The 12,280-nt window shown below is 40.9% G+C and overlaps 1 protein-coding gene across 1 annotated transcript in view; it reads left to right on the plus strand.

Moving 5' to 3' along the window:
- SUSD1 (sushi domain containing 1) overlaps positions 1-12,280 on the plus strand; it is a 121,267-nt gene that overhangs the window by 92,860 nt on the left and 16,127 nt on the right. Inside the window, exons 11-12 of the mRNA XM_007936768.2 lie at positions 4,432-4,523; positions 5,660-5,846. Coding sequence (XP_007934959.2) covers positions 4,432-4,523; positions 5,660-5,846 — 279 coding nt within the window. The remainder of the gene's footprint in view (positions 1-4,431; positions 4,524-5,659; positions 5,847-12,280) is intronic.

Here is a 12,280-nt window from a genome sequence, read left to right on the forward strand (position 1 = left end):
GGGTAGTACTACATTTTTACAATGTTAAGTCTTCTAATCCATGAGCATGGTATGTTTTTCATTTATGTAGGTCTCTTCTGGTTTCTTGAGGTCATGCATTGTAGTTTTCTTTGTATAAGTCTTTTTACCTCCCTGGTTAGATTTATTCCTAGGTATTTTATCCTTTTGCCGTTATTGTAAATGGTATTGTTTCCTTGATTTCCTTTTCAGAGTTCTCCTTGTTAATGTAGAGAAATCCTACTGATTTATGTTGAACTTGTACCCTACAACTTTGCCAACCTCTTCTATTAGTTCCAGTAAATTTCTTGTGGAATCTCTGGGATTTTCTACGTATGGGATCATGTCATCTATGATCTGAATTCAGGGTGTCAGCTCCAGGAAAAGGCTTTCTCTTTTGGTTCTGAAAGAAGGTCCTTGTCATGTTCTGATAAAGTAGAAATAATGCAACTAAAAATTGGGAGAGAAGTGACATGGAAAAAAATGAAAATGGAGCTCAAGTTAAAAAAAAAAAAAAGCATTACATGTGGCAAAGGAGGCTACTTTTAACACTACAAGCCACAATTCACAATGAAGGTATAATGCAACCCCTCTATAAAGCACAAGGATTATGTAATGAAATGAAAGCAGAAATTAATGTAAAGTAGCATGTTCACAGGTTTTGGGGATTCGGAGATGGACATCTTTAGGGCACCATTATATAGCCTTTGCACTTGTTCTTGCAGATACATAGAAAACCATGTTTTTTGTGTTGTTCTTTGGTTATGTTGTTATTTGTGTACACTTTACCAAACTCCTACTATTTTTATTTGCTTTCCTGTTGTTTTTAAACAATTTCTTCTTTTTCAGTTGAATCTCTCTGATTTACTGGCAGTTAAATCATGTGCTCCCTTTCTTCCTGATATTTGTAGCTTATTTTCTCTTGCCTTTTTTTTTTTTTTTTTGCATTATCTAGAAGCTCTGGACTAATGCTAGATAATAACTATGAGATCATACATCCTTATATTGTTCTTAACTTACTAGAAATTACTTCATTGTCTTACCATTAAGTTCCTCCCTCATTAACGTAAACTCACTGCCCCCTAAGGTTCCTATCTAATCTTTTGAGTCGCTGTTGTTAGTTTGATCCCATAAAAGAGCGCAATGCTCAAGGCAGACCTTATTTCACTAGTTTCGTTAAGTTATTGTTTGCTTTTAATATGACTTCAGGGGATATATATGTTTATTGTTATTATTATTATTGCAGTGTTTCCTCTCCTCCCCTCCCACCTTCAGGGGATATTTTTGGTTTGATGTTTAAAGATTATTTCAGAACAATAGTTTCAGGGGTTTGTCTACTCTTCAGGGCTCCAGAAAGTCTAGGGTCTATGAGAATAGGAAATTCTATTCTGCAGTTTTCCCATTTTGATCAGGATTCTTCTATGGAATCTTTGATCAAAATGTTCAGTAATGGTAGCTGGGCACCATCTAGTTCTTCTGGCCTGATGGCAAAGAAGGCAATTGTTCATGGAGGCAATTAACCACAAATTCCGTATCCTCCTTATATTCGTGATTCTCCTCTTCCCCTGTCATTCCAGGAGAATAGACACCAAATATTGTGCCTTCAATGGCTACTTGCAAGCTTTTAAGACCCAAGGCACTATGCAATCAACTAGGAGGTAGAACAGATGTAGTAAACATGGTATTAGGCCAATTAACTGGGATGTCCCATGAAACCATGATCACAAACCTCCAAACCAAGGAATCAAATCCCATGAGGTTTTTGGCTGTACATAAGTAGCCCCAACAGCTACTCTTTTTTTTTTTTTGGTCATTGTTATAAATATATCTATCACACAACTTTTGCCAATTCAACTTTTTACAGGTGTACAACTTGACAGCAATGATAATAATTGGCTTTGCACCCCTGCCCTTTCTGTGATCTTGCCATCACCATTCCCCCCCCCCTTTCTCCCTCCCTCCCACCCCTGGTAACCACTCATAAACTTTGGTCTCTATGCATTTGTGTGTACTTGTCTTTTTACATACCAAAAGAAACCAAACCCACTGCCATCAAGTCTTCAGTTCTCCTCCTTGGGTTTACGAGGCAGTATCTCTACGGAAGTAGATTGCCCAGTTTATTTATTTTGTCTTTTGCTGTTTGTGCTTTTGTTATTATATTAGTAACCCATTGTTGAAAGTAGGCCAACAGCGTTGCCCCTACTTGCTCATTTAAGAATTTTACAGTTTTAATGTGCACCTTTAAGTCCTTAATTCGTTTTGAATTTGTGTTTGTGTGTGGTGTAAAGCATGAACCCGCTTTGATTTTTCTGCATGTGGAAATCCAGTTTTTCCAGTACCATTTATTGAAGAGATCCTTTTTTTCTCCATCACATGGGCTTAGCACCCTTATCAAAATCAGTTGACCACAGATGTATGGGCTTATTTCTGGATTCTCAATTACAGTCCTCAAAAAGTGACATCTTTGCTTTTTAACATTTTAAAGAAGATGTTTGCAGAAGATTTGCCCACTGTAATACATCATCTGATGTCTTGACTGCTGCTTCTGTGGGTGTTGATTGTGGATCCAAGTAAAATGAAATGTTTGACACCTTCTGTTTTTTCTCTGTTTGTCGGCACAGAGAAAATCTGTTCCACAGGTCCCACGCTACACATCCAATGTTGCAAGACAGAACGGGTCAGAAAGTGTGGGTGAGGCAGGTCACACACTCTGCTACTGGGGTCATTGGTCCAGTTGTGAGAATTTTTGTTTTCTTTACGTTGAGGTGTAATCCATAGTGAAAACCATAGTCTTTGATCTTCATCAAAAAGTGCTTCGAGTCTTCTTTGCTTCCAGCAAACAAGGTTGTGTCATCTGCGTATCGTAGGTTGTTAATGAGTCTTCCTCCAATCCTGAAGCTGCGTTCTTCCTCATATAGTCCAGTTTCTTGGATTATTCACTCAGCATACAGATTGAATAAGTATAGTGAGAGTATACAGCCCAGACACACATCTCTTCTGATTTTATACCATGCAATATCCCCTTGCTCTGTTTGAATGACTACTTCAAGGTGCTTACAGGTTCCTTGTGAGCACAATTAAGTGTTTTGGAGTTCCCTTTCCTTGCAATGATATTTTAATGTATTTTTGACTCCTGTTTCCTAATATTTAGAATGTTTGTATTTATATAAGTAAGCATAATTGACATGGTGTGCTTAGTGATTTGTTGTGCCATCCTTGTACAGTTTGAGAATTGTGAATTACCCAGTCATGTTGGATGAGTTTGGAATCTTTTCGCCTTTCTGTATGCTTTGGAACTGTTTAGATGGTATTGGAGTTATTCGTTTTTGGGGGTTTCATAGACATGAGATTGCTTAGGCTGCAACTACTAAGCTCTAAAACTATCTTCTCCACCTAGTAGTGGGGCTGTGTGATCCTGCACCGTCTACACTTCACCTGCTCTGTCTTGCAACATTGCGAGTGTAGCTTGCAACCTGTGGGACAGGTTTTCTCTGTGCAGAGTTGCCCAATCCATAGAGGGGTCCCGTTGACCAGCTTAGCTTCATACCTTTGCTTCCTACAGGAACCTGTCAGCCCACGGGGTTATATAATAAAGTCATGATACTTTCTTTTTTTCAGGTGCTTTGGAAGTTGTCTGTATTACTCATTAATCATCACAGTGTTACTCGGGAATTTCTTGACAAGTCTGCTATATTATTTGTTTTAGTGACAGGTCATTATTGAAAGAAATAATCTCTGATATAAGAATTTTAAATAAGTAATCTTTATTTCAAGACACATTGGGGTGGGCTGCCTCCCACATTAAATGGCACCAGATCTGAACTATCTTTTGTGGAGTCGCATCGGACTGACCACTAGGGCTGGGTCTTTTACAGTACTGCTGTGTAGGTTTGAACCAGCAACGTCTGGGTTACCAGCCCAATGCAGACCGTCTGTACCACCTAGGGAACTAAACACATGCTTTCTTCTTCTTTTTTTAATAATAAGGGATGAGGAATCCAAAACTAAGAGGAAGCCTCTTCTTTTTTCATCATAAAAAGCTTGAGAGAACCTTTTTCTGTTCCTCAAAGAGCAGTTCTCTGTTGAAATGTTTTTAGTTCAGAGCTTCAAATGGATACTTATTTGTATCAATGAGAGTGTCTGAAGCCCAGGATGGTTGAGTTGTAATTTTAGCCTAGGAATCAAGGGTGTTTGCAGTGAGTAGATATATTTTAAGAGGGGCCCACTGATTGGATATCTTTTGATCTATCTTTCATCTGTACTGAGTTTCCCTAAATATACAGGTGGTGTTTCTTAGACTGTTACCACTAATTTCTAAAGTAAAATTCTGCTGAACTCACCCATGCAAATGCATATCCTTGGAAACTGATTGAATTAAAAGGTAGTGTTTTGCCTGGGGTGGAAATTGATCTCCTATTCTTTTCCTCCTTGCAGTGAAACAGACTATCATTAACATTTCAATATTTAATGAAACCTGCTTGAGATGGAGACGTATGAAGAGAGCTGATGTAGAAGAGATGTATTCAGTAAGTTTCTGAAAGTTCACTTATTTATAAGTGTTGGTTTTGCATGGGAGGTTTTAAAAAATATATCAACAAACCTAAAAGTCGACTTATAAAATTGCCATTATCAAAAGAAGATTTACAATGATAGTCGCAATAAGAAACAAGAAAACTGCCGCTTGTATTGCATATGTGAAGACAGAGACTGTGAGGAGAGATGGAAAAGCCCTGAGAGTTTTGGTATGCACATAGCCTGCTACAGACTCAGTATGCAGGCAGTATCTGTGGAAGGGATTCTGTGGCTTGTGCAAGTGAGTCTCTGTCTACACCACTGTCTCTGAGCAGGGTCTAGATGTGTTGTCCAGAGTCAAGGAGGTCTTCAGAAGCTAGATGTGGTTCTGAATAAGAATGAGAAAGACCGTGGGATGAGCTGCTACTAGAAGAAATGAAGTAGAATGTAAAGATCATCTCTTGGCCCAGGTGCTGGGATGTTGCAGGAAAGTATACCCTGGACTTGGGATGGAAAGGAGTGGCAGAGAAGAAAAAAACGCTTTCCAGGTTTTACCATTCAATTGTTGTTGTCAAGTGCTGTCAAGTCAATTGGCTCATAGCAACGGAGGTGATGGACTAGCCCCATAGGTTTTTATTGGCTGTAATCTTCATGGGAGCAGATCACCAGGTCCTTCCCTTGCAGAGCTGCTGGGTGTGTTTGAACCACCAATCTTTTGGTTAGCAGCAAAGCGTTTAACCATTGCTCTACCAGAGCTCCTTTCAATTAGGCCCCAGATCAATTAGGAGTATCCTTACATCCTTATTCAAGTCCTGCTTTGGAGAAAACTGCATTTGGATCATTCATTTTCTTTCTAGGGAAACATTCTTTGGCCTTGCTCCTACCATTTGGCCAGTAATTTTTCTCCTTGGGCGTGGGCATTGTACACGTGAGGAAAAGAAAGAAACATCCTGGTAGTGGAGCCCCTGCCTTTTGTGCATAATATTGCTGTTGCTACAATTCTCATATTTGCCTACTGTTGCTTTTCACTTTCTGAAGAAACTTTGGAGTCAAGAGAGAGAAGAGATAGCGCTTACAAGAATGGTAGTATCGAGGCGTTCAGAGCCTTTCAAAGCCAGTGATTCACCCTGTCAGCCTTCTTATGTTTCAGTTCCACATTTGGGGCCAGAGATGGTATCAGAAGGAATTTGTCAAGGAAATGGTCTTTAATATCACGACCAGAAGCCAGGCCCCAGAGGTGTGCTTGGATTTGCATCCTGGTACCAACTACAGTGTCACCCTCTTGGCTTTGTCTTCTGAACTTCCTGTGGTGATCTCCTTGACAACCCAGATAACAGGTAAATCTTGAATAACAGCATTTGGATGAACGAAATCACCACAGAGCTGTTGATAGGCCAGGATAAAGAGGAACACTATTGCTTTCTGTCTTTATATAATGAACTTTAAGAGAGAAGAGGAAGGAAATGGAATTGGAGTGGGGTGCTGAGGGGCCCACAGCTGTGACTGTAATGGTTTATTTCTTAAAGAGATTTCTGAAGCAAAATGTTAGCATTGATGAAGGGTTGGTTAAATTCCTTCTGGATGTTTGAAATATGTAAAATATACCCTATTTTTTAAAAAAAAGTTTCCTGGTACTGTTTCTCGGTAGCATGTTTAATTGGCATTCTCTTGCAAATGAAGAGTAAGTTACTCTCAGAGGAAAATGGCAGTCCCACTACAGAAACAAAAAGCAACAACACACCAAACCCATTGCCTTTCAGTTTTTTCTGACTCATGGGGACCCTGTGCAGTGCCTTAGTAAACTCATTTGTACTTATTTTCTCCTCTTTCCTCAAATTTGTGATACTTCTCTGTCCGCCCCACCGCACATGCTCTAAGCTAACACTCTTGCTGCTTCTGAGAAATTAGAGGTAATCAATCACATGAGGACTTCCCCCAGATTTCCTGCTAAACTTGGATTTGAATTGGGGCCTTTCCAAATACTGTTCACTCTTCCTGGGACATTCTCTACATGGCTTCCTTGTAATCCTTCAGGTCTGTACTCAAATGTCATCAACTGAGAAGGCTCCCCTTGACCATCCTTTCAGCAGTACCCCACTGTCCTCCACCTCATCACACTCCGTCCACCTACTGTGCTTGAACTTCTTCATTGAACTTGCTTTCTGAAATTGTATTATTTTTTGTTTACTTTTTAATTTTATTTCTCCCCCGCTATAATTTGAGCTCCTCAAAGACATGTATTTTTTTTGTTTGTTTGTTCTACATTGAATCCCCAATATGTAAGAATGGTACTGACAGCACAACAAAGAATTTTTTACAATGAATGAATAAGGGGGGAACACCACAAATAGTGAGTGATATTGGTATTAAGATTATGGCTGGTCAAGAAAGACTTTCGATCAAAACAAATTCACTAAGGTTTGGGTTGGAGGGGAAAGTAATGTTGAATTTGGGCTTGTAACTTGTTAAAATGAAGAGCCATTCAATCTCCTACTCTTTGGTCTTTTCTATGTTTGGATGACTTGTATTTCTGATTCAAATGAGATATCCATCTTTTTTTTTTTTTTGGTAGCAGTGGTGGGGTTTTCATCTTGGTGAGACACTAACCTTGTTCAGTAAGCTAAATATAGCTGTAGTGACCTTGTACTTCAAACTCCCTGTGTCTGTGCTTATGGCCACCTGGGGACACTGTTGAGCTGTTTAAATTCGTTCATAGAGCCCATCATTTGCATATTCCCACCTCTAACCAACCAAGAAAGACCAAACACCACTGTGGAGTCCCAGTCTATCTCTTGGAAACCCTGTAGGACAGACTAGAACTGCCTCATAGTGTTTCCAAGCCTGAAAGCTTTACAAAGCAGACTGCCACAGTCTTTCCTCTGTGGTGCAGCTGATGGATTTGAACTGATGACCTTTTGGTTAGCAGCCAAGCTTTTTAACCACTGCACCACCAGGGCATCTAACTCCACGTTATTTTAAAGAAATACAACTTTAAAAAAGTGTGAATAAGTTTTTAAGATCTTATGAAAGAGTGAAAAACAAAACATTTCCCTTTCATAAACGGGATAAAGAGAACTTTAGATGTTGTTAGGAAGAAGTATTCCTGGTTGCTTAAGATGTGGCTTCATTTCAGTAAAATCATGAAATTTTGAATTTTACCAGAGATGTTATAGTGAGTATTTGGGTTGGGGAAAACCCAGTAGCAGATTTCCCAGAAGAAAACTGAATGGAATTTCTCTTCTGACGGTCTTATGTTAAACTAAAATCTAACGGATGGGAACAGGATGAAAACAAGTGCTTTAAATACATTGCTGACCTCAGAGGAGGGTGAAAGTTCAAGGAACATTGAGAGACAGAGGCAAGTGTTTCAATGGAAGCTGGGAAGAGGGTGCTGGCAAGAGGAGTGGGTGAGCTGGAGATCCTGTTATGGTGTTTCTTACTCATGGTTGACGTGCTTCCCGGGTACACACTGGTCCGAATTCTTCAGAATAATCCCACCATTCATATCCCCGTTAGGACAGGGTGACGAATAAACAATTTCATCCTTGCTGTAGTCCCCCAAAGAGCCAGGAGAGCTTTCAGAGATTGGTTCTGCTGTTTCTAGCATAAATCTAAAAGCTTCTAGGCAAAATGTTCTTCTTATAGGGAGAGGGAAAACACCAGACAGGGGAGAGGGGGCGAGAGAGCAAGGGAAACCAAGGGCATGCATGAATGTCAAGATAAACCAGGCCACTAGTACTACCAAACATGGTTGCCATTTGAGGTTGGACTTTCATTATAGAACCACAAATGCTTGAGGAGGAAAGGGGGGAGAAAAGATGTAAATGATACTATTCCTTCCCATTTCAACCTTTGGTACCAAGACAGGCAACTTCTGTGGGAAATTTCCCATCTCTAAGATTATAGCCTTGGAAGGCTTATGGGGCAGTTCTACTGGGTCACTGTGAGTTGGAATTGACTGAACAGCCAACAACAGCTATATTCATAATAATAATAAAAAAAAAAGAATGTAATTTTTCAGATTAGAAAAATGGAAAGCACAGATATGTTCCAAGCGTTATCATATTGTCATTTTAACAGTGAGATCCAATCTGGACAACTCTGATTCCCCCTTCATGACCAGGGACCCCAGTCCCTGCCTCGGACACCTCCTGTCTTACTAGTGATGTACTCAGAAAGGACCAAGAAGGACCAAATTGTCTTGATTCTTCTGCCTTAGGCTTCTCTTCCATGGTTGGCTACCTACACGCCATCTGAGGACACTGCACTCCTGTGTCCACAGTGGGAACACCCATCCTTTCTGGCTGGGCTCTGGGTACTACACTTATCCCTGATGCCAACCAGCCCCTCAAGGGACTGAAGCTGCACCGGCTCACGGGTTAGAGGTCAAGAGAGGGACCAGCCCTCCCCAACTGTTCTCTTCATTGTGCAGAGCTTCTCAAAGGCTTTCGAGGGCACCAGTTCTTTGCTATCTGGAGACCCTGGTGGTACAGTGGTTAAGCTTTCAGTGGTTTGAACCCACTAGTGGGAGAAAACACCTAATGATCTGCTTCCATAAGGATTTCGGCCTTGGAAATCCTGCGAGGCAGTCTACTGTCCTGTGGAGTCACTAGGAGTCAAATCAACCCAGCGGCATACAAAATTGGGTGAGGCCGGGAAGGAGCACGTAAACCATTTTGTGCTGCGTGGTCTGCCTGTTCATCTTTCAGAAATCTCCTTTCTGAATCTGTGTCGGGGGGTGTTTCAACTTCTCTCACTGAAAGCATCTGAATCCCAGCTCAGGCCTCAATTAGACAAGATGATATACCACAGAGGAAAGGGGCTGGATATGTTATTTTCTTAGTGTCAACCTTTACAGAACGTGAACAGGAAGCTTTCTTTCAATCATAAGCCTAAAAACCAAGGTTTTTGTTTGTGGTGGAGTGGGAAGAGGCATACTGAGACTTAACCAGTTCAGCAAATATTTATTGATTAGCTATATACAAAGATCTGTGCTAAGTGCAGAAGAGATTGACAGATGGAAAGGAAATTGTTTCTTCTGCCTGGATGGTCAGTCTCACACCTCTATTGATAAGGGGGATGTATCTAGCTTTGTGACATCTGATGGTTTACAATAAAAACCCAAAATCACTGCCACTGAGTCGATTCGACTCAGAGCGACCCCTCCTTGGGCTTCCAAGGTGGTATCGCTACGGAAGTAGATTGCCCAGCCTTTCTTCCGAGGAGTCACTGGTGGGTTTGAACACCAGTCTTCTGGTTAGCAGTCAAATGCTTTAGGTACTACACCACCAGACTTCCCATGATGATTTATAATATACCCACCCACCACCTACCCACTGCCGTGGAGTTGGATCCAATTCACAGTGTCCCCTCCTTGGGTTTCCAAGGTGGTATCACTATGGAAGTAAATTGCCCAACCTTCCTTCTGAGGAGTGGCTGGTGGGTTTGAACCGCCAGCCTTCTGGTTAGCAGTCAAATGCCTTAGGCACTATGCCACCAGCCACCATTTTTTTTTTTTTTTCAATATTTTTTTCAATTTCACTTGATCATGATTTGGGTATATCTGGGGAGGTACTTGAGGATTGGTAAAGAACCATCATGGTATGTTCAGTTTTCTCTCTAATATAGGAATTTCAGGAAAGTTGCATTGTACCAGAATCTTAGGCGGTGGAGTTGTGTTTTAATTCCTTGTGTTTACTTGAAGTTTATTACAAAGTTGAGACATTTGCATAGTTTTAGTGCAAATAAAATTTTCTTCTGTTTTTAGTTCTTCTTGTTCATTTTGGTTGGTTTTGTTGTTGTTGTTGTTTTCCCATCAAGTCAACCCCAACTCAGGGTGACCCCATGTGTTACAGAGTACAGCTGCTTCACAGAGTTTTCTTGGCTGTAGTCTTTATGGGAACAGATCACCTGGGCTTTCTTCTGTGAAGTTGTTGGGTGAGTTTGAACAGCCAACCTTTAGGTTAGCAGCCAATTGATTGCAAACTGCTCATGCCACCCAGGTTCCTTTGGTGCATTTAGATAGAGGGGTTTTTAACACATTCACCCGTACACTATCTCTTTTCTCTTGTTGATTTTAATGGTTTTCCTACATAAGTGATATTAATTTTTGGTTATACATATTATACAATTTACCCTCAGGCTATGAACTCTTCAATTTTCTATTTAATATAATTTTTGGGCATTTAGGTATTTTAAATTTCAGGTAATCAATTCTATTGATTCTTTCTTTTTTAGTTTCTGCCTCTGTTGTCATGGAAGGCCCAGAAAAGGCTTCCCCACCTTGAAATCTTATCAATTCTTATTCTCTAAAATTTGCATGCTTCTTTCATAGTTTTCACTTTTACATTTAAAACTTAGACCTATTTGGAATTTGTTTTGATGTATGATATGAGATGAAACAATACTTTCTTTAAAAAAAAAGCAAAAAACAGTTACCGTCACATTGATTCTGACTCATGGTGGCCCCACGTGTATTAGGATAGAGCTGTTCTGCATAGGGCTTTTGCAAAAATGGCTTGGAGGCTGCGTTGTTTGTCCTCCTCTAAGTTCACAAGGCAGGAGGAGGATGAAGATAAACATCATCAACCCAAGGCTGATTCCTATAAGGAAGAGGTCAGATATGCCACCACCTTCCAGCCTTTTTTACCAATTCAACACCAAGTGTCCCTTTCATGGCACTCTCTCCTTCTCTGATAGATTTGATAATCCATTGCAGTGGCCACACAGAACTTACAGACAATACTCACAATTATGGGGCTTATTAGGGATGTAACAGTTACGATTCAGGATCAGAAACAGCTCAGAATACAGTTCTTCAATCAGGGCAGCCTCTTCTCTGCTGTGCTGCAGGCATGCTTCTCTCTTGGCCCTGTGGCCCCTTGGTCTCCACCCTGCTTGGGCAAGTGTTACAAAGCTCTTTTAGATATGCAAATAGGTGCCCAGAGAGGCACCCCACTATGTCAGCAAGCCTCTTGCCTAAAGGACTGACCTTTTTCACTCTGTGGGCTGAGAAAAGCCACCACTCTATCTCCTGCTGATCTCTTGTTTCTGCTGCTATCATTTCTCTGCCACCACTTTTCACTATCTCTCACTGTCTCAGCAAAGTGTTTAGCTCTCTCACTGTCTCCTGGGTCAAGGAGATTCAGTGCAGGGATCTCGGGCCCAAAGGATGTGCTCCACTGTTGGCTCTTCTTTCTTGATGGTAGTGAGATCTCCCATTTCCACCTCTGGGATGGTTCATTTTAAGCTAGTGGAATGGCAAAACTAACCAATCCCCACGTTAGGGTTCCGTATACCTTCTTTGCGTGGTCCCACCCACACAGTGGTGCCATGTACCTTATTTACATTATTCACAAGCTGTCCAATCCCCTTGGTGGGTTACAAGCACCTCATGTTTGCATAGTCCCACCCAGTGATCTGGTGGGAGTCACAAAGACCATGACTAGAAGAGTTATATTAAGTAATTCACTGCTCTGCAGCTTTCACGCTTTTCGATGCTTGAGCCACTGTGTCAATCCATCTCATTGAGGGTCTTCCTCTTTTTTGCTGACCCTCTACTTTACCAAGGATGATGTCCTTCTCCAGGGACTGGTCCCTCCTGACAACATGTCCAAAGTACAAGAGACAGAGAAATTCACTATCCTCACTTCTAAGGAGCATTCCAGCTGTACTTGTTCCAAGACAGATTTGTTCATTCTCTCTATAGTCCATGGTTTATTCAGTATTCTTCACCAGCACCATAATTCATCCTTCTCACATACTATATTCT

The sequence above is a fragment of the Orycteropus afer genome, unplaced genomic scaffold, assembly GCF_000298275.1.
Source record: "Orycteropus afer afer isolate SDZICR_OR568_19922 unplaced genomic scaffold, OryAfe1.0 scaffold00037, whole genome shotgun sequence".
Taxonomy (NCBI): Eukaryota; Metazoa; Chordata; class Mammalia; order Tubulidentata; family Orycteropodidae; genus Orycteropus; species Orycteropus afer.